The sequence below is a fragment of the Phaenicophaeus curvirostris genome, chromosome 1 (genome assembly GCF_032191515.1).
Source record: "Phaenicophaeus curvirostris isolate KB17595 chromosome 1, BPBGC_Pcur_1.0, whole genome shotgun sequence".
Taxonomy (NCBI): domain Eukaryota; kingdom Metazoa; phylum Chordata; class Aves; order Cuculiformes; family Cuculidae; genus Phaenicophaeus; species Phaenicophaeus curvirostris.
The window spans coordinates 132,941,586-132,964,461 of NC_091392.1; the positions used below are offsets into that span (position 1 = coordinate 132,941,586).

Here is a 22,876-nt window from a genome sequence, read left to right on the forward strand (position 1 = left end):
TGGTTAGAGAACAGCTAGAACAGGTAGCTATGGTGGAACTGCAATGCTGCCATATGAAACATACATTAGCTAAACAGCTTTACATGCTTTAAAAAGAGGGCGCTCCAATTCCTCCATTCATTACCTGCTGCAGACAACTTCACTCCCCAATAACTCTGATTCAGGGAACTTACAGTTAAATGAAGAAAATAACTAAAAACTGGCTAAAAGCTTTTGGTAAGATAAACTTCATTTTGACCAAACCCATCAATTCACCCTGCAGCCATGCAACTGATAGACACCACCAGTGTAAGCAGTTAACAGAGAGGTATGAGGAACAGAATTGCCTTTTGAGAGCTGTTTAGACACCCGATTGCCTTGATGACAGTACCCTCTGGGGTCTTTTTTAACTTTCTGACTCTACTTAACTTTATTCAGATTACACTTATTTAATTCTCTAATTACAAGGCAAAATGGCAGAGTACTACTTAATGCTTACATTTTTTCCCTATAGCACGCTCTTGCACTCATACTGAAAACAAAGCATAAGACTGACACTGATGCATTCACTGATATGAAGAATTTCCACTAGAGGTTTGCAGAGTTAGCAAGACCAAGCATTCTAAAAGATCAACTCATTCAGCAAGATGCACATAAGTTTAAAAACTCCCATGGAATGACATATTACAATACAACAATGTTATCATGCCTCCATTTTCCAAACAATCTCTCAGAGATAAACACGAATAATTTTCACGGGTCAAATGTCTTTAGAATACATTAGGATACATACCACTAGATAAGATTGTGTTTTATGGCAACAATGCCATTATTTAAAAAACATCTCTTGGAATAAAATAAGCCACGCTCTATATAATGTGACATGGAATTTGAAAAAAGCAGCACAGGTCAACAGAGTTTTTAAAAAACCCAATTGTTTGTATTGATTCTCAGCTAGCATTTGTATTAAACTTATCTTCGAAAGGTGTTTCACAGACATTCAAGGAAAGCCGTAATGGCCACAAAACCCTGCAAATGCCCTATGTCTTTATTTATAACTTTTTGGTTGAGATAAAAGGCAAGACATCTATCTTACTGTTTAATGTAGATGATGCTGAGAGACTCTGAGAAAATTACACTAAGCTTAACCTGGGATACATCGCAGATATGCTGTAGAGAAGTCATACAAGAAATAACATTTCTGGAACACTGCAGATAATGTAGACAGCTTTGGGGCCAGAAGGCAAAGGGTGATAGACACACGACTGACACTTTTGAACAAACTTTTTTGTGCATATTAAGCATGGAAGAACACGGGTCATTACAGCCTATACTTGTTAGCTGACCTGTATGACAGAGGTTGTTTCCTTAGGTAAACTAAGGGATATCATCCTCTTCAGAAATGGTTTAATTTTGCATGAAAACAAACAAATTTACAGCATTTATGACTGTGGCACTAACAAGCGATGATCAAATTTCAAGCGAAATTGAAGCTTACATTTTGCAGTTTTCTTTAACAACTAGATTAGTGAAGTTCTTCAGCTGTACTACATGGACTAGCAGACATTCACTTCCACTGTCATGCCTGTAAAATAAATTTCCTGTGTTAGTCATCAAACATCAATACTTAGCTTAAGAGATAGACATGAAAGACTACAAAGAATTTCAGAAGGTAAAAGCATCTTTTGCTGTTAAACGGATCTTTTAAATAAATTTGAATCAAAAGCAATTGCAGATATCACACTGACAACAGAGCATTACTAATATTAGCTACAGTTACAAGGTTATCACAACTAAGAGATTTAAACAGTATTCAAGTTGAAAAGAATGATATTCTTTACTGTGACTCTTGATAGTGAACAGGTTTTATGAAACACCCTCCTTGGTTTAAACATCTATACCACATGCATGCATGTGTAACACGAGTTACATTGGAAAAATAAGTCTGCATTACTTTCATGGGTTAATGAAAATAAATACAAGATTCTACTCTTTCACATAAGCATGAATTTTGAAATAAACTAACAAATCTGGTTGAAATTTGAAAATACTCAACCTTGGGAATTAGTTTTCCAAGGAGAAATCCAAGGACATTCCAAGGACAGTTCTGGAGGGCTGATATGACATTCTGCCTTGCACTGCTATAATCTGCCCTTGCTTACGCTACTTTCACTAACAATAGTATGCCCTAAGCACAGGGTTTCAAAGCTGTATTCAGCAGCTCTATTTGTATTTGTGTCTCATCACCTGGGACTCTCCTAAAGTAATCCTCCTTTATCCATGATAAAAAGTCAGATCTCACACAGACACATCTCTCTATATCCATACAGTACCTAAAGGCACAGGCAATGAAAATGCTATGAAAGAACAGTCTATCAGCCAGCATTAAAACACCACCAAATGAACTACAGTTAAGGCATATTCCCAGCAGAAAGTGGCATGTGATGACTAATCCATACATCCACTAAACGATGGCTTTCAGTCCAGAAGCTTCTTAAAACTATTCACTGCAGTTAAGTTTATTAGAAGTTAAAAGCCAAAGCCAAGAAAACTAGTAAGCAACTCCTGTAGTGTTGACAAGGAGAAAGAGGAGTAAGACTACTCACAGAAAACCAACGTGTATTTGTGGTTCTTCACTGCTGGTAGCATCACCATAAACAGGCTCTTCCAGATCCTCATTCCTGCAGGAACAGAAAGTACTGTAAGCTACATACTGACCTAAGCTGTTAAAACATAATTAAATGAACATTTATTTAATGATTTAGGAATATAAGCAATTCTTTCATAATACAGGAGGTACTGATAATAGAGAAAGGACTGAGATGTCTAAAACTCACAGAAGTAGTAATTCACAATTTTTAAAAATGAGTTTTTAGAATACTATTTTCAAGATTTTTAAGGTACTTTAATTATTAATGTCTTCCATTTCTCTTTAGCACCCTCAAATCTTACCTTCTTCTCACCTACTGTTGTGTCAAAACAATTGTATACAGTAACACATCTTTACCCATCCTTCAATCACTTGATCCACCAACACACTTTTAGATTTTCAGCAGTTCATATATGTTCTTCCTTGCAGTTACACTTCTACCACATGCTACTCCAAATTTTAGTGTCACACTATAATCTTTTTGTTACAGATGGTTGAAATAAAATTAGTAATTTATAATTAGTAAGCTGAGAAAACTATCTTTCATGGGAAAGTATATGCTGTTGAAATGTTAGAGAAAGCGAAAGGGACTGGGCACTTCAGAAGAAAGCAGTGGAACAGGATGTAAAAAGCTTCTTTCCTTTAAAACATGCAACCTAATAGTCTAATGTCACTAACAATTAGCAAGTTTGAAAGCGTATTTAGACATTTACAAAGAATTCTTTCAGACCATGTGGTAGAACAGGAATATTTCCAGCTTACTATGCATTTATACACCTGACCTTTTGCTTAAAGCTTCAAACACGCCACTGTCACTAGCCAGTGAATGATCTGAGAGACATGCTGAAACTCGCCTGGCTCTCCTCTCCGATCTTCTACCACTGTCTCCTCGCAGAGTTACAGCTATCACGGAGAAAAAGTGAAGACAATGTCAGCTCAAGGCAATCTCTTAAAAATTAAACAAGAAAAAATTACTGTTTCAAAACTAGCAGCAAAACAGCTGGCACAAATGCAGTTCATTGCTTTTTCACTCAACTAATTTAAAAACCTAGAATACAATTAATAGGAGACATTCTGTGGGAGAATTAAGGAAGGAAGTTTGTGGCTAATTCCTCTATTACAAGATGAGGCATAAACCGACTGCATTGTTATTACAGTACTTTTCTGGTGGGATAATCCCTCCTGGAGGAAAACTTGCGTTAATTCAACATAGGTACACATGATATCCTCAACTTTTAAGATTTACCTACTGAATATACAATTGGTTGAAAACATACACACAGGCTAATTCTTTTAAGTTACCTGATAACACAATGGGGGATTTGGCTCTTATTTGTTTCCTGATACAAAGTCTCAAAGCATACTGCTTATGCCATCGCATAATAGCAGCTTTTATTTACAGTCTGAGAGGCCTTATTAAAAAAAAAACCCAAAAAAACCAACAACAAAAACCAAACATCGCTTTCCAACTCTCATCACTGTTTTCTCAAATTCTTGGCAAATGACTTCGAACACTGACTGAAGGAAGAGGAAGCAGCATTCAGCCCCCTCTTCCACCCTTCCCTGAATCACCAGCAACACCATGAAAATGGTTGCTGAGTCACAATTTATGTTGTAAGTGTACCAACAATAATGATGTTATACACCAGGTTTTGCACAGACAAGCAGGTAAAGCAGCTACCAGCCCTTCAAGGTACTTGCACAAATGGTAACGATCAAGAATTAAACAGACTTGTGGAAATGCAGTTTTTTCACTGTGCAGTGAAGAACTTTGCCAACTTTCCCCTCTTTTGCTTAAGACCCAATGACTCTCCTTAAAGCAGAAAATCAATAGCAAAGAGGTGTCACTTCAGAGGAAGGGAAAGCATGTTATTTGCTTCTACCTATGCTCAGAAACTTGAAACAGACAGCATGGAAGTATTCCCAGTTTTAGCAGACAGCACTTGAAGTAGCACAGTGCACATCACACTGGAAGCAAGCACCAGCTGACACTATTTACTATGCCTGGCCAAGGATGAAACACGCCTCACTCAAAGTTACAATGCATTAAGTATCTCTGTTACGTGTTATCTTAAGGCACCAGAAGTAAAATACTGATACCTAATCACTAAGTTTCCTTCAGCAGAGTGCCAGCCAACAGTCTGAGCTCTACCTGTAGAAGCCAGCTGAGGTACAGAGAAGTGAGCCACACCTCTGCATGGGAACCACCTCACCTCCCACCCAAGCACCACCAGGACAGGACATCAGGACTTGAAGCTTGATTAAAAATCCCCCAAATTAATACAACCACACTGCTGCTGTCAACAGAAGCATCTGGCTAAGGTTAGCTTTAACCCACTGTGGTACTGGCAGACAGGATGCACTGAGCCCAGCAGTCCTGTGCTATCCTGAGGATTGTTCCGTTTATCGGGGCACCAACAAAACAAAATCCCAAAAGATATTCCAAAAAAATCACAGGGTCCTGTCCGTAGCTAAAATTCACTGGTTCTGTCCCAGAATACCCCAACTCCACCCCCGCAAAAGACGTCCCATAAACTGGACAAAGCCAGTTTGCTGCTTTGGATCCATAAGCAGCCCTACAGACCCCCTCTCCAAATTCACTAAAAGATTTAGTCACCCTCAGCTATGGGGCAAATGCATCTCCCTTTTCTATCCAAATTCCAGTATCCTATCTTTACTGTCGATCACATAAAATGAGATCAAAGCTCTAGTACAATCACAGAAAGCAAAGAAATTGTGTTTGAACAACTGTCTCTTCCATAACACTTGTACAAAGTAGTGGGTTTTTTTCATTTTGTTTTGGTTTTTAAGAACTTTTTATTTCACAAGCCCATCTCCATGAGCGCTGTCACTGGGTATTTACACAGAATCAAAACAGTCCATGGGGACATTTTCATTATCGAAACTTCCCAATAATTTTACATCACTGGAAAGAGGACAAACTTCACAAAAATGTGTAATTTTCTATACAATACTGCTTTTATAATTTCTGTACTAATTTCAAGAAGTTACATTATGATGACTTCTTTTTGCAAATAAGCCTTTGCCTCACCCTTTTTCCAAGCACTCAGTATAGATGTAGGAGACAAAAGACCTCCTGGGCTCCCTCCTTTGGAGGTTCACGTTCCCTATTTGTCTGGAAGGAAAAATTGGTCTGAAGGACCCATATAACATCATGAAAAACTGACATGTTACAACAGTGTTGTAACTTGACAACTATTTGCCTGCAGGCCATGGAAGTATCCAACAATATCTGGACAATCCCAGAGAACCTGGGAGAGATGCAAACATCAAAATGTGCCCTTGACTAGAGGGAAATACAAAAAAAATAAAAAAAAAAATAAATAAATCCAGAACTACTGGGTGCCAAAGCTTGATAAACATAAAACAGCCCTAATTAAAAGAATATTCTCAGGTGTCATTAGCTGAAAAAGTGAACTTCAAAGGGAAATTTTGGTATCCAGTATTTCATTAGCTAGAAAATGCATAAATAAATCCAAAGCAAGTTTCACAAGCTTAGGAGACTACAAATACCACGTCAGCTCAAAATGCAGTAATAAAAAAGTCAAACACTCTCATAAAACTAAATCAGAGACAGAAACAGACCTTACCTACCATGATGCTGTCAGCATTACTATGATATAACAAAGCTGAAATCAGCAGAACACTTTTTCCAGGAATTTAACTACAGCCATGAATATATTGTTTAGTTGACATAGCAAAAAAAATTAAGTATGCCATAATGATTAAACAGATACAGCACAATATCAAACAAAACCAAACGCAGCAAAATCTTCTGTTTCTTCACATGCAACTTAAAAAAAAAAAAAAAACGAAACAAAAAGAAAAAACCAACCAGACTTCACACAGAAAAACACACTGGGAATTACAAGCAAAACCAGCACAATAAGTAATTTCAAGTTCACTTACAGTGAATTTTTCTGTTGTGCCGCATGAGAAACAAGACAAAATAAAAAGCACACAATGAAAAATTATCTTTTAGACCTATGACAATATTTTGAGATATTATTTAGGCATTAAAGAAAACTTGAAAGAACACTTTAGAACAGAGAGGAAAAGATACTGAAAATATTAAAGCCCAGTATTTTATTAACATGTGTCCCCCACTCCCAGCTCTATAAATACAATGGATTTAACCTATCAAGTGCATTTCCTCCAGTCACATATACTAGCATATCTCACCATGTGTCTCCAAGATAGATGCAGAACAATAAAACAGCAGATCAGCAACAGAACATCAAAACTGCATGAACTCCTTGAACTTGCTAAAGTGCTGCTTCAGTGCAAAGCACGGGCAGTTTGCTCAGTGTCAACCCTTCCAGAATTGGCAAAAATGACCTCATGTTTTGTCCAGTGAGAGGATGGACCAAAGATTTGTCCCAAGCCAATACTTGCTGATTTTCCAGTGTCGCATTATGCTACCAGACCATTGGGTGGCAGCAGCAAAGCACACTGCATAGTACCTCAGTGAAAACCAAAGCCCCCCAACATCTGCGTGTACCCAAATTGTGGTGTACGAGCTCGATGCTCCACCAATTCTTCAAGATATTAGTAAAACTCCAAAATTATTTCAAAACTTCCAGCTGCTACTTGCAAACAACTTCATTACAATTGCAAACGAACCAGTTAGTAAGTGCAGAGCTCCAAGTAGTCATGACTCCAGCCAAATGTCAGAAAGGTTAAACAGAATTTTTTAAGCAATTATTTTCAAATTCAAATATTTAAAAAAATAAATTTTAAAAAAAGACAGCCTATCTTCTAACCATATATTCTTCCTGAGAAAGCAAGACAAAGTATTGTGTTGTTCTCAGAAAAAACAGTTGTAACTACTAGTTTAAGAGTCAGAGCTGAGCACTGCAGCAGTGACAGTAGTAGCAGAGGCATGTTTTGCCAGAGGTTTTCAGAGAAACGTGAAGTGTGTAGAAACACGACAAAGAAGGGTGAAAACGAAAACCAAAGCAGGAGCTTGACACTCTTCCTATTGCTCCCTAGGCCCTGAGACCAGGCCTTCACTTCTAGGAAACACATACTAACTATAAATGAACTACTAACATAGTTTCACTTACCACAATGGCTGAAGACATGCTGTGGTCTGATCTGAGGTTTAAAGAAAGCCTCAGGAAGCCTCTTCACGGCACTAATTTAAGCAAAAGCTTACATGCTGGTCGCTGGAATTCTGTTTATTTTGGTCTGACTGCTGCAATATGGGCACTAGAAATGTTTACATCTAGTAATGTAAATTCTGTAGCAGTATCTTCTGGCAATGCTAGCTGCGTTAAGGAAAGTAGGTGAGTCTAGACTCGAATGCTGTTTGAACAATACTGGCTTTTCATAGTGGTGACATTCCCTTTTTTTAAAAAAAAAAGCTGAAAGCTTTTCCTTAGGTACTGTCAGTGTTCCTTCTCGTTATCCTACTGAAATCTTACTTGCCAAGTGATAATATGATATATTCTCTGGTTACAGAATCATAGAATAGTTAGGGTTGGAATGGACCTTAAAGATCATCTAGTTCCAACCCCAAAGTCATGGGCAGGGACATTCCATAAGATCAGGTTGCCCAAGGCCCCATCCAACCTGGACTTAAAACACCTCCAAGGATAGGGCATCCACAACTTCCCTTGGCAAAATTATTTCAAATATTTCATTATATTTCAAATTACTCCTGATGCCATAAGTCCAAATGCAACATTCTACACAACTGCTAATGCAGAATTCTGAATAAAGAAACTGAATGGGAATGACAATCTTTAATATTAAAAATATTCTCTAAAAGCCTTTCTCTGTTAGTATGGCTTTATCAGCAACATGAGCAAGCCAACACAAAAAATCATCATGAAGAGATGTTCTTTTTCATTTTAACAGTTCTTCATTCAATCAACTAAAACAGGAAATTTCTCATGTGCCTATATGCTCACATCTTTAAATTTGTTCGGTTTGTTTTTTAAAAAGGTTTCTGTTTTCTCTTTTTTTATGTCTCCAACTTATGTTTCTCATCTGCAGTGCCTCAGAAGCTTCCACCAACACAAGCTAAAGCAAGCCAATCAACTTTACAGTCAAGTAGGAAAAGAAAACTCTACAGTATGCATGCTGTGGTAACCACACACATCATTCCTTGGCGATTACAGAGCACAGGTTCTCAGAGTCAATCACTCAAGTGGATGCTTAACTCCTCACACACCCCCAGCAAAACATGTTCCTTGGCCAAGAAAGCTCTCCACTCATGAGAAAGAGCACCATGCACTCAGCACTGCCACGGTGGCTTCTCCTCCATCATAGAACTCAGATATGGAAACCTGGTCAGGTAGGGGTGGGGGTGCATGTGAATTCAACAGTCAGCCAGCCTTCAAGGACTGCTGGTAGCATCACCTCATGTCCAGTTTCAGGTTTTTTTCCTATCTACTCTAGCTTTGTGTGGGTTTAAATTATCAGAGTAATGGCAAAATAGGCACAACTGGGTGTCTCAGATGTAACTAAACTAATTCCTGATCAAAGGCCAAAATATTTAATCCTTGGTGCAATCCAGAGAAAGTCCATATTCCACATAATTTCTTCCACCCAATTCAGCACTATCTTAAGATCTATTTACATGGATTTCTCTACTCTTTCATCTCTCCGCCCTGACTCTAAATCTGGGGGGGGGGTTTGAGTTTTTTCAGTTGGTTGTTTTTTTAACAGCTAACACCTAGGATGTAATTTTTAACTGATGGAACTAAAATAAGTCAAACTGAGGAACAATCCACTGTGTTAGTATGCTTAGGTCTATGTAAGGTTTTCTGTGATAAAGTGACAAAACAATAATGTCCACAAACTAACCTCCACCAGTTTGGACAGAAGTCAGCTGTGGTCCCATTTCACGCTGCCCTTCATTGTCCACAGGGTAAGTGGACATCTGAGATGAGCGCGTTCCTTGCGTATCATCGTCACCCAATGGTGTAGTCTGAGCCCTGAGCACTTCTAGGGCTCCTATGCTTGCCATCTCCTCAAAACCTTCCGACATCTGTGCCAAGGGAGAATCTCGAGATGCAGAGAGAAACGGAGTGTCCAGAGGTGAGCTTGGAGGGGACAATGATGATAAGGATGATCGTGATGACAGGGACGCCAGGGACTGTGGGGTATCCAGAGACCTCCGCTGCTTGTTGAAATTTGAGTGTCCAATGGGATCAGCGTACGGTACATCCTTAGTGAGAGACTCAAAGGGAATTATGTCAAAACGTAAATGCTGCCCGTAGTCTGTAATGCTGTCTGATTTGTCATACTGTGGAAGGCCATAGATGTCTGTAAAGCTGATCGAGCTGAGGGAGCCTCTGCTGGATGCCAAGGATCCTCGACTGGAGGCCAGGGATCCCCTGCTGCTGCCAGAGGACATTGTGAGGGTGCTAGCTGACAGACTACAGCGGGCAAAGAGAAAACAAAAAAGGTCCTTTCAAATATAATCAGAAACACCAGCACAGACTTTAGAAACATCAATCCACATTACACAAGCAATTTCACATCTATTCAGTACAGTGACACAGAGAGATGATTTGACATTTGAAGGTCCAGCTTGCCTCTTTTGTCCTGGTCTGAAGCACGATCATAACTGGAACAGCACAAGTGACAACCAATCGGGACCATGTGCCTGAAGCCTGAAGACAAAGGGATAAACCTTCTCTTTCCTCCAGTGTGTAAGCAGCCATAACTTGTCAGAAAGAAGCCAGAGCAGGATGTGGATCAGTGGACTCGATGTAAAGCCAGAAATGGTAGATGATCTAGCTTGAATTTACGTTAATGATGGGTCATAAACGTATCAGGGAGAAGCGAGAAGGGAATTGGAAAGTCCTAAGAAACTGCCGTGTAAGCCTCATCCTTACAGTTTTATTCAGAGCAAAATAAAAAAGACTTTAGGACTGATTAATCCTATTTCCAGATCCTCTTACCACTCAGACAGTTAGGGAGAGAAGAATATAAGTGACAGAGAGAGATGAAGTGAGACACAGCAGGAACTGAGCTTTTGATGTTGGCATAGTGTTGACATGAGGAACCCCCAAGAGCTGCATCTAAAAAGGCAGTGTGAACATGCAAAAGATTTGGGGCTTTCTGTGTGGGTCTTAGCACATCACTGTATTTAAATGTCAAAATTCCACCACCTCACCAGGGATCAAAGCCCTCTCCTTTTAGAGAAGGTATCAGAATATTAAACCTCATAGAACTTAAAAGACTATTACCTTCATATTAGTAAAAATAGAACAATATTACAAGAGGGTTTAAGAACATCTTTCTTTCAGAAAAGGTGATAATATATAAAGCTCCCAAATACACATAATAATCTAGCCCAAATAGCCATTATTAATACTAGTTACTTGGCACACATACAAAAAAGTATTAAACTTAATAGAATATTAATATTCTTCTCTACTGCAGTTAAACTTCAAAACCTGCTGGTTTTACATAACTCACCTTTTTAACTGGGAGTGTAAATATGAGGTTAAACGTGTAGCTTCTTCTAGTTGCATAAGCAAACAATTTCTCTTTTCCTGTAACAGTATCCTATAATTAAACAGATACATATTACTATTTTTCTTCATGACAGCAGTGCTCAAGAAGTGCTAGGAGCTTTCCAAGTACAGAAAAATGTCATTGCATTGCAGTTTGGAATATAAAAAGGCATTTCACTGTTTAATGAAAAGTTTTAATTTAAGCAGCTTATATGTAGGCAATGGAAATTCCAGCAAGAACACAAGAACCAAGACTCCAGCAGAATTCTCAGACAAGAAAAGTAATTGAGGCATAATGCAAAAGTTATGATGTTTCAAATACACCACAGCAATTAGCAAAGTCATAAAAAGTCCTAGGTAAAATCATCAGCCTCTACAAAAGGGTTTTTTCCCTTACACCAGTTGGGCTGTGCCAGTAAAATACAGAGAACTACTATGACTTTTGTTGCCTTGGCAGGAAAAAAAGTATTCCAAATCGCCTTGTTATCCAAGCTAATTACTGTTACATTTCAAAGATAAAAAGAATTTTTGGAGGACTTCTGTTAAGCAGTAACCATAAAACTCAGCTTTAAGCTCTAATTTTAGGTGTTCCAAGTATTTACGTATCATTATACTTAAGCAAGCGATAAAGCATTTTGTATACTAAGCTATGCCAAAAATCTCTTGCTGTGACTTATTTTTTGCTCATTCTAAGAGCAAGCAGCTGAATTACTCAGTGTCACTGCCACAACACAAATTGAATGTACCTATAATGCTGTCAGTCTCATGTGAAATAGCTTAAATTCTGAGATTATTAAAACTTCAAAGAATAGATTTTATCTATTGATACCACATTTATTCTTTTCCAGAATCCATAATTACAAGTATTCCTGGTATTTTGTTTTATGTTTTCCACTGAATTTCAAAATAAAATCAGTGTGGCAATTGTTTTGTGTTGTATATTTGTATGGCCAGGAAAATTGCTACTCTAGCCCTGCATTCACAGGTGTAAACTGGTATTCTGTCAAGACAGTTTGCAGAAAGCAGATCAAATTTATTTCAGTGCTTCAGACCTTCCTCAACTGCAAAGACATCTGTTAGAATTCCACAAGTTAACATGCAAGATAAAAAAAAAAAAAAAGCAACAAAAAGGGAGTCCTTCTGGAAAAAAACAAAACAGCAGCATTAGTTTCAATAAACTTATGATGGCTAAGATATGAAAAAAATATGTTTTCGTTAGCAGCAAAAACCCATAAATCTCTCAACTACTTTGGCCTCCAACTTCATCAGTTCATACGCTGGCAGGGGCTATAGCACTACACTCCAGCAACCCCACCACCCTCTGGGGAAGCTCCCTTCATTACAACCACATGGTAGAGGCTGCAGACCCGAATGTGTGCAATGCTGAAGCTCTTCTCCTGCTTCTGGAGACCCCAGACCAGGTTAACCAAGTGGTGCAAGGAGGTCTGCAGCTCAGCTATGTAAACGTACACGACAAAGGCATTGCACACAGGAACCAAAAGAAAAAGACAAACTGATGTAAGAAACTTAACTGATTCAAAAGCTTAGAGAAATACAGGGTATCCACACCATCTACTTTAAAAAACAAACTTGGGAACCTACACTCCACAGTCATCAATGCTGTAAGGTAGGTACCTGCGCTAAAGGGCAAAAGATGCCTCCAACTAATGTCACTAAACCTCCCTCCCGCCCCCAAAGACCCAAACTATATAAAACCAACCAACCAATAAATGCCCCCATCTCTGTCATACAGATTTTAAGTTAGTTCTGTTCTGTGAAAAACTGAGCCTTGAAAACTCAGTAACAGAACAGAAATGGTTATTAAAGAGAAAACTTATTTGTATTTCACGATTAGGAGAAAGTGGAAATAGAAAAACAGAACTAGGAATGGTTTTGGTTATGCTGAGCCTAAAACAAACCAACAAATAAATTAGGGCTACTAATAGTTAAGCTTTCCACCAATTAGTTATACAAAAATAGAGTGCCCTTCGGTATTATTCTAACTTCTACTCAATTTTTTGCTAGTATTTGAAATATCAAGTATCACACTGGAACGCTGGTTTCCACAGCATGAACTACATGGAAAAAAGGCTTGGCCTTCTTGCCAACATAGCATGCACTACCTAACATGAGAGCCCAAAAACAACATATAAAACTTACTATGCTGCAGTGTAAAGTGAACTCCCTTTTCTGTCAGTTTAAGCTAGAAAACCAATGTAACAATATTGCAAAAATTGTAAAATATGTAATATTGAACCGTATGTTGGCTGTGAATTTTCTGTTTATTGCCTGGATTTACTGCCTGAAGTAAGCCCTTCCAAAGGAACTGGAGGTTCTCAAAATTTGTATATAGAAGGCACTTCCAATATTTTAGAAGTAACTTAATTAGGTAAATATTAACCTGCGCAGAGATCACATTAAAGCTGCTTCATGTAGTGTTCCTCAAGGGTCAAACCTGTCTTTTTACCACCAATTCACTTCTCTATAAATGTTAAAGCTGCATTTATGGATATTGTCCACTTATCTACTTAAGAGAAGTAAGTCTGGGAAATGAGCAAGTACTTTCTCACTTGCAGTAGAGACTGTTAAGAGTTTCTGTCCATTTCTTTGGTTACAGGAAGAACTGCAACTTTGAAATAAACACAGTGTTTCCATTAATATTTTGGGGAGAGATGTTTGTTATTACATATAACTTAAATATCAAGTTTTCAAGAATGACTCCGTTTACTATACTCTCTGAATGCCCAGGTTGCTGAGACTGCAAAATAAAAGGAAAAACTGTATACAAAAGGCAGTAAGGGAATGATTTAACTTTCCTTTTATAAGGCAGAACCCAAATATAGGAAAGGATTTTTGTTCTGCTGCTTTTGGAGATGAGTACTACTTCACTGAAAAATAACAAAAATCTTTCACTATCCAGGTACTATTATTCAGGTCTCTATTACTGGACATTACTCAGACTCATTCCAAGCATCCCTTGTGACTCTGTTTTGATCTCTTCTTCCTATTAAGACTTTTTAGATAAATTTAAAGAAAGCTAACTAGTCAACATCACTCCAACTCTCCTTCAGAAAGTTTCCAGATGGACAGAATCATAATAGCAGTCCGGAGTAGACTCCTCCTTTTCTGAAGGCAAATTACTCTAGTAATATACCTTTTTTTTCTTAAACACAGGGAAATTCCCTATTCTTCCTATTGGAACTACCTATATGGAACTTAAAGGAGATAAGAAACAAGTTAAGTCCCCGAACCTTTCAGTGGCCCCATGAGCAGAGGTTGCTCGAGCTCGTTGAATTTCATCCTCCAAGCGTCTTTTTTCTTCCTCCAAACGTGCAACGTCTTCTGGGGATCGTCTCTGCTGAGTGATAAGCTGCAGCTCCTGAAGAAGAGCCTCCTTTTCTTTGATGAGTTGAAGACGGTCCCTGTCCGCTTCAGCCATTCCTGGCCAAGATTCATTTTCTAGCAAGGCCAGCTGCTGTTGTATATTTGAAACTCTTTAAAAGAGAATAAATATATTTTAAAATGCAGAAGAGACAAAGATGAAGGCAGTTAAGAGGCAAAACAAAAGAAAAAAAAAGTGAAGCCTATTGTCTTCTATGACTTTTTTTCTTCTAAATGAAAAAAAAAAATTAGGGGAGTTTGGAAGGATTGTTTCCGGTTTTGGGGTTGGTTCTCTGGTTTGTGTTGTGGGTTCTTTAAACACTACAGAACTGCAAGTATGTCTGTGTTTATAGCTGTACAAGAACTAAAGTACATTTACCTATCACACAGACAGTATCTGTCTTCATAGCTTTCTCACTATGTAGTAAACAGAATCATATTTTAGGGGTCTTCAGTTTGCTGCCTGTGCAGCTGATGAAGCTGAACATTCATTCCTCACTCCCCCACTACCAGACCTTGGGATTTCAGTGCAGTGAAATTCTGAAAAGGAGACGCTTAGCTACTGACAAGAGGTCCAAATTGTCTAGTAAGAGAGTGGTTCAAGGGGCTGAAAGTATCAGGCAGTCCTGACCAACAATAAAATTTTAAGAATAAATAAGCTGCCAGTAAAACAAAAACACAGGTCTGGAAAAAAGATTTCCTGGTTAAAAAATGTAGGTGCCTTTATATGGACCCATCATCAAATAAGCTCACTTGATTGGTTTTTTTGCAGTAGGCTTTATAGCCAAAAGTAGTTTCTTCTATCTCAATACACTGAGCATATCTTAATATGCTCAACTGTTATAAGAACAATTCCACAGCTGACATTTTAAGAAAATGTTCTACTAAAACCAAATTTTTAACTCTTACAGATATTTCATAAAGCCCTCAAGATAGAAATTTCACAACTGTGTTTTTGGAAAAATCAAAAGGTATATAAGCATAACAGGGAGAACACTCATTTACTCTATGACAAGCAAAAATACCTGACAATGGTCCATTGAGACACTTCAAAATAGTACAGTTAAAATGAAAAGTGAGTAAGAAATAAATCTAGCTTCCTGATTTTTCAAAATTTGAAACTAAAAGAACTGTAAAAGAGTTATGCAATTGTATACACAGTTTCATCTTCCACTTTGAAATGGTAGCATTCAAAGTTCAGTGCACTAGAAAATATGATCTTCTTTTAAATAAATAAAACCACATTTAAAGCTAGCCAAAAAAGTGAGATATGCATTCAATTCTTTTGGTAAGTTAGCTTTTAAAGTAATCTTTGTTTTTCAAAATATCTAGTAGAAAAGAAAAGATAATAACAAACAAAGAAAGGGAAAAATCACATAACAAGCAAATAGAAGATCCACAGTGTGATAACGTGGTTAAAAATAAAAGAAAAGTCATAGACATGACAAAGGCAAGGTTTTCCCCATCTGAAAACAAAACCTCATGCAATGCTTATTTCAGACTGACATCTGGAAAGTATTTGGCCATCTTATTATCAGGGGAAGGGAAATAAAATATCGACATAAGTCATTTCACAATGACTGCATTCATATACGAATAGGAATTTTACTGTGAATTTTGTCAAGTAGATTTCCTCACACACATTCCCCCCAGCCTTAGATTTCATTTATAGCAAGTAAAGAACTTGGGTATTATGTTACATTTTAGTCTAAAGGAGAATACTTTATCAAGCCCTTCAATATCATTTCCTTCTCCTCACATTAATAACCAACTTCCTGCCAATAGCTACTGAAAGCACCATTGTGAATCAATACATATATTCTACATATTTCATGCCTCAGCTATTGTGCATGAATTCCAGATGCAGCTTCCTGAAGAACACCTCACCCCATCGACCAAATGTCAGGGCCAGGAACAGCAAGCAGAATCAGGACCACCCCTCTACGCTACTGGGCCTTCTACACTGTTAAAGATTCAGTGAACACTCCTGAAGGCATATACAGCTTGATTGCCAAGTGTTTGGTGACAAATGAAACAAACCGGAACTCAAGGTCCTTCCAAAAGATTTACAGAATGCAAGTACAACTGGGTTGTCATAGGCTGGCAAGCAAGTGTGAATCACATGAGCCCTGGCAACGCATTTGAGTGACCATGTTCATAACCTGGTGACTCTATGATTCTATAAGCTCTCACACAGCTTGAGGAGGAAAGATGATGAGATGCGTTTGCTGAAGTCTTCAGGTTGTTTTACAAGATAGCTGAAGGACAGGCCTTCTCCCTTTTACCAATGACAGTTGCTTGCTGGCGATTTTTCTAATGCAGAGTGAGCTGGTTTAGAAGCAGGTGATAGGAGCAAATAAATGCTTATACAGGTAATAAGGACGACAGAAGTACTAGCAAGCAAGAGAGGAAGATGGGATCCCCCCCCTTTCAGCATCAGCTAACCACTGAACCTCCTCGGCTGTGGTGTAGAACACCATCCCCAATACAAAAGGTTTTAATTTAGGCTCCTGAGCTTGTCAAGAGTACGTAACTCTGCATATGACATTCCATTTTAGTTTGGTGTGTCGTCCCCACCCCCCCCAATTTCTGTTACGACAATGCTTTGAAAGTCAGAGTTGTCCCACAGTAACTTAGCTTATACTGTTTTTATAAAGGGCAAAGCACTGCTCTGACATGGTTTGAATCATTGAAGAGTTCTAAAATCTGATTCAGTATTTACTTTCAGTATTTCCTAGCATTTCAGCTAACTCTACTTGTCTCTACATTTTCCCTTTAAGCACAATAAAAGCACTTGCAAAACGCTACAAAATGCAGGAATCTGTTGGGAGGGGAACTTCAGCACCAGTAAGCCAGTTTTCTGCAACCTGTATTTCCTGCAAACGAACCAAAGTTTTCAGAGAATTTTTGGCTTGTTTTCTATTGAAGATGCTCTGCATGGTAAGCTATTCTAAAAAGCTACCAGTGATAAACTTTTTAAGATTTACATCCTTGGCTAGCCCTAAAAAAGCCCCAAGGCTTTTATGGCCTCAATCATTAAGAAAAATATCTGAGGAGTTATGCTTATTTCTATGAAAAACAATGAAAAATTCTCTTTAGCATGTTACATAATTGCAGTTTGTCTTTTCCCAACATTAGCTTTTCTTCCCAAACACAATAAATGCATAAATAAGCAATTTCATTGTGCTGGTCCATGACGGATTTTATACCTACATTACACTAGCCATTTCCACTGCTGGGAAAAAAGTGGCTGGTTTGCGTTTTCAGACTCAGTGCAAATATTTATCTACCTTAAACACCCACTTAAATCAATAACTTGCAATACACTGCAATTTAAAGGGAAAAAAAATATTTAGGATCGTTTATGAAGCCTCTGCTTTTCAAACACATTTTTCCTTCCTACTGGTTACTTTTTAAGATACTTCTTGTTAAGTGCAGTCACTGTGAGAGTACTTTTACCTGGCCAAATGCCAGATACTGAGGGTCCTACTGATATAGCAATTTAACATATTCCTGGGGAAAACACAGTTAATTTTGCCATCAACATTCCAGGCATTTTGCCCATTCCCATCCTTGCATAACAAGTGCTAAGGAGCTTGCATTCCATGCTGGAGTAGGTGGTATCAAATGACTGGTTTCCTAGGTAGGCAGACCAACTTGCTGCTTAGTTCAGTGTTTAAAAATTTCAAATGGAGATGAACATAACAGCTCCTGTTAAGCAGAAAAGCAGTCGGGGCACAGATAGAATGGCAAGGGTTTAACCTGGTGATCTTAAGTAAACACTGATTTTTAAATGGCAAATTTGCCCTGAAATGGTCACCCTAATGTTTCTAGAATGATGCCCAAGATAATGTAGACACAGCATGACAGTGGAGATCAGTACAGCCAGTAGTTCTCTATACAAACTACGTCATGTGGGCAAAAAAAAAAGGCATGTATTTTCAGAATTTATAGAATGTTTGAATTATACATCTACATAGACCTCCTTAGACAAAACAGGGCAACCCTTCTGTCATTGGAAGTATCTGGGGAACCTAAAAGATTTTGTAAACATCTAGAATCTCATTTTCAAGGCTGCTACATGAACCCAGCACTAATGAAATTATATTGCTGAGCTGGAAAACCTTTCAGCTTAGAAGAGGTTATTTATTAAAATATAGCATGTGACATGAGATTAAAGTAAAAATCACTTTTGTGAGATGGAAGAATCTTATTTACAATTTCAACTGACCTCTTGTTTAGACAGTTACTCAGATTATGAACAAGGCAGGTATCTTGGGGAGGGAATTGCTCTGAAAGTACACAAAGGTCCTAACTCATGCTCATAAAAGGGACACATTATAGGGGAAAAAATCCAGTAGTCCCATACATTCAAATGCCTAGACTTTGGGGTGACATAACAGATCTCTCTGCAGCTGAGGCCTTTGTTACATGTGGAATGGGAAGATGAGTGGCTATAAAATAAAGAAAAAATGCAAAAATTTGGAGGACAACAGGGGCTAATATCTCACAAAAACACTGAGATGACCAACATAAATCAGCCCAGCTTACTCTTCTCCTTAGGCTTATAATTGGACCCAGTTCTCTGCCACTTCAGGTAACAGGGAACTTCTCCCACATGCAACATCCAGAGGAGGTGGCTGTGGAACTGAAGACGCATAATGAAGGGTGTAAGAACTCAGTAATTTCTGGTATTTACAGACACTCTTGAGAGTGGATTATGATTTATATCCAAAGAGGGAAAGGCTAAAGAAAGGGGAAGAAAGAAATGGAAAGAACAAGAAACTGGGGAACCCAGCCAAATGCTCACAAAGTTTCTCCACTGTGTCTACTTTGGCTGTTCCTGCAAGTATGTGCCACTGTGGCTTTGGCGGACAACACGAGTATGCTTTGTAGAATATCCAGCTTTCCTGGCAGCCTGAATCAATAACAAGGAGGTCTTAAATTGGCTTAAGACACTCATGAAACCTTCGGAGTCCACAGGAATACTGCAGATAAAATTAGATATTCACCTCAAGGAAAAATTGCAAAGCCTGCTAAAACCAGTGAAGGAAAGGGATTAGTGTTTTTCCCAGTTCACACCAGTAAACTGGTATAACGAAAACTTCAAAGACAGTTTAACAGCATGGCGCAGCTTCCTTTATAATCCAAAGAAAAAAGTTTTATGCTAAAAACCTGACACTGGGAAATTTAGATTTAGCTGACATACATAAACTAGATATTTACACGATATCAGACAAATTACTTCATCCCTAAATCAGATTTTCAGATTAGTTTAGCAAAATAAAGCGTACAAATCTACTGAAGTTCACAAGAAGTTAGGTAATTACACCTTGAAACCTGCCTACACAAGATGAATTTCAACTGGAAAATACTTTACTGTGTTAGTATCAGTACTGGAATGTTGCTATCAATATCCAGCCAACATGCATTTTGTCAGTACAAACAAAATTTGCACTGACATACTCCTGCTAGAGCTTTTAAAAGCGCAACTGAAAATTCATTTGCATAATGAGACAAGTTTGCAACTAAGTAACTATTTACCAGCTATACTGAAAAAAAAGTAACTTTCTTAAAGGGAACATGGAAATATCAAGCATAGCTGAGGAGAAGGCTCTTTCAAGGCTAAAACAAATCTGTGGTAGCCACTGTACAATTTAAACAATTCAACTGAAAAATAACCCATTTGAATTCAAATTTACCAAACGCGTTAAAAAAATTACTGCCTCTCCAAACAAATTAGATAAATGAACAAGCATCTTCAATGAGCTTAAGTCAGCTGCCACCAGACTGGATTATTAAAAAAATATATTAAAAAAAAAAGTTTAAAAAATTGTTGCTTCTTATTAGCGGGATCATTTTTCATCTATCAACTAATACTGTTCACAGGATACAAGGTTCTGCAGCAATGACATTTCACGATCATTTGCTAATATACTTCACATGGTCATGACACTGATCTGCATAATTCCAGAGTTATCAAAGAAAAACAATTTGCTTTTGATTCCTTTTTCTATGAAACGGTCTATTCAGAGAAGTGCTCGAGGGGTTCACTTTCCAGTCTGCAAATGCTTTCATGAGAGGTGGTCTCACTGAAATAGCGACTGAAACTAAAAACAGTATTTATCGAGGCAGCTTGGGGCTGTTTGTTCAAAAAGACTGTCCTCCCTCCCTCCTGCTTCTCCGGAAGGCCACACTGACAGATCTGAGAGGAGAGATTTCATGGAAATAAGGTACAGTTTACTTAACAGTAACATGAGGGGGGAGGAAGGGGGTGGCGAAAAGAGCAGAACAGCGATTGAGTCCCTCTTCAGCATGACTGGTGAGTTAAAAAATAGAATTTACACGCCTCCTCCCAGCACCTGGATCAGACAGAGGAGGGAGGTCTCCTGTGTGCTAAAGATGTCAGAATCCACAGCTCACAACATCCGAAAAGCCCATGGGAAAAATTAAATTGCAAATTATCCAACTTCCTTCCAGTGGAAATCTGAAGAGGGGGAAAAAAAGCTATGTGAACGTCTTAATTTACACAAAGGCCAAACCCCTCAGTAGTTAAGAGATATTTTTGAAGGAGGAATTAAAATCAAATTATCTTTCATGAGGGAGGAGAGATTTCAGGAGTAGAAGCCAACTTTTCTACTATCACTGGGTTTCACCTCCCAAATTCAAGATTGTTCATTCAGAAATCCCAACACTGCATTTCCTTACTGAAACACCATATACAGAGAACATACTTTTATTTTTAAAAACTTTACTACAGATGGCAAATCTTCTGCTCAGAACTAGAGGTGTATGATCTTCTGGCTAGATTCGCAAGAGTGACTAAAATGCAACACACTGCCCTTCAGATTGTGGGGCTTTTCTCTCGCTTTCCTTTAAGGGACTATACATACTTTTCCCTTAAAGTCTATTTTAAAATTCTCCTATTAAAACTTGGAAGTAAGACGGTTTGTCTGTTGTACATATTTGCTACATGTTTCCACATCCCATTTGATGAGCAAGTAGTCATAATACACTTTTCAAATTTGTGACATACTGTAGCAGTTTAATTTTCTACTTTGTAGATTTTAATCCATCGCAGCACATTCTGTCACCCACACTGTGCAGTAACAGTAGATATTTCACCAGCCAAGGCAGAATGAACACAAAGATATTTAGTAGAGACAAAAGTCCCACAGAAATGCCAGCAAGCTAAGGGGAAGGAATGCATGATAAATGAAGAATGCAACCACAGAGATAACTGGCTGGGGCAATGAGCTCTATGCAGTTCCACTCAAAAGCTGAAAGCTGATTACTTCCGTACAACATACTGGGCAGAATAAGGCTACTATTTTAACATAACTAACATGTTTTTGCTAAATAATGGACCCTTGTCAGAGCTACTACCCTGGGACAGCAGGACTAGCCTTCTTGCAGTTAACGTTCTTTAGTTGGGAAATTAGTTACCCAGATTTTCTACACATAATTAACATCAAAGCTCACTTGTGATGTTCAGAAATACTGCATTTCATGTATAAACACAAGTTCAGCATTTTCAGCTGGGAAATGCTTCTGCCACTAAAAAAAAAAAACCAAACCTACCAAACAAATCTTACCACCACTACATCTTTTCCCTGCTATAACACACAAGAAGATAAATGCTTTGAAAAACACAGAAAAGGTATGTCCAAAAACCAAACTAATAACATCTCATACAGTCTATGTTTAGTTTAGCAGAGCATCAGTGGCTCTGCTAAACTTGACTGTATAGAAGTAAATTCTCTCCTCCTCCTTTCAGCAACTGTGATGAACACCTAAATGTTCACTGGAATACAAATGCTAAGGGTTAAACCTAAAGAGGGCACAGAGGGTTTTGTTTTGTCCAACTTTTTAACCTTTATTAGGTAACAGTCACTGGTATTCACATGTCATATTTTACAATGTAGACTTTCATTCCATGTACAAGTCCTGAATATTTAGCTGTGTATCTAATATGTTTACACCAATTTAATTTTTCTTAAAAGCCTGTATTGCATCCAAATGTGGGTAAATTTTCCAAGAACAACAAAATGGCAAATTGCCTATGAAGCTTCCAATCCCTGCCAAGACACATGACAGCACTGCAGTTTCCCTCAAAGAAAAAGACACTATAATATGAAAAAAAAGGCAGAAGTAGTGAACTTTTTTTCCTTTAACCCTTGTTCTGAGAGATGTACAAAACTGGCAAAATTGACAAAATTGAAAAGAAAAAGGAAAAATCATAACTTACAAAAAACTTAGAAATTAAGGTTTTCAGAGCTAACTACGCAGAATTTTTTGTCAGTCAATTTTAATAAGAGAATATTCTATCAGCACAAATTAAAGTTATCTTAAGTGCATAAAATTAACGTGT

General features: G+C 37.9%; 1 protein-coding gene across 4 annotated transcripts in view; it reads right to left on the minus strand.

Annotated features, from left to right (window-relative positions):
• Positions 1-22,876, minus strand: part of WWC3 (WWC family member 3) — a 103,169-nt gene that overhangs the window by 14,403 nt on the left and 65,890 nt on the right. For 3 of the 4 annotated variants that reach the window (XM_069875241.1, XM_069875231.1, XM_069875220.1), the window contains exons 9-14: positions 14,376-14,618; positions 11,087-11,176; positions 9,464-10,038; positions 3,412-3,532; positions 2,586-2,660; positions 1,478-1,564 (exon numbers count right to left, since the gene is read on the minus strand). In XM_069875241.1, the coding sequence (XP_069731342.1) occupies positions 1,478-1,564; positions 2,586-2,660; positions 3,412-3,532; positions 9,464-10,038; positions 11,087-11,176; positions 14,376-14,618 (1,191 nt within the window). The remainder of the gene's footprint in view (positions 1-1,477; positions 1,565-2,585; positions 2,661-3,411; positions 3,533-9,463; positions 10,039-11,086; positions 11,177-14,375; positions 14,619-22,876) is intronic. The other variant, XM_069875250.1, reaches the window with a different exon arrangement.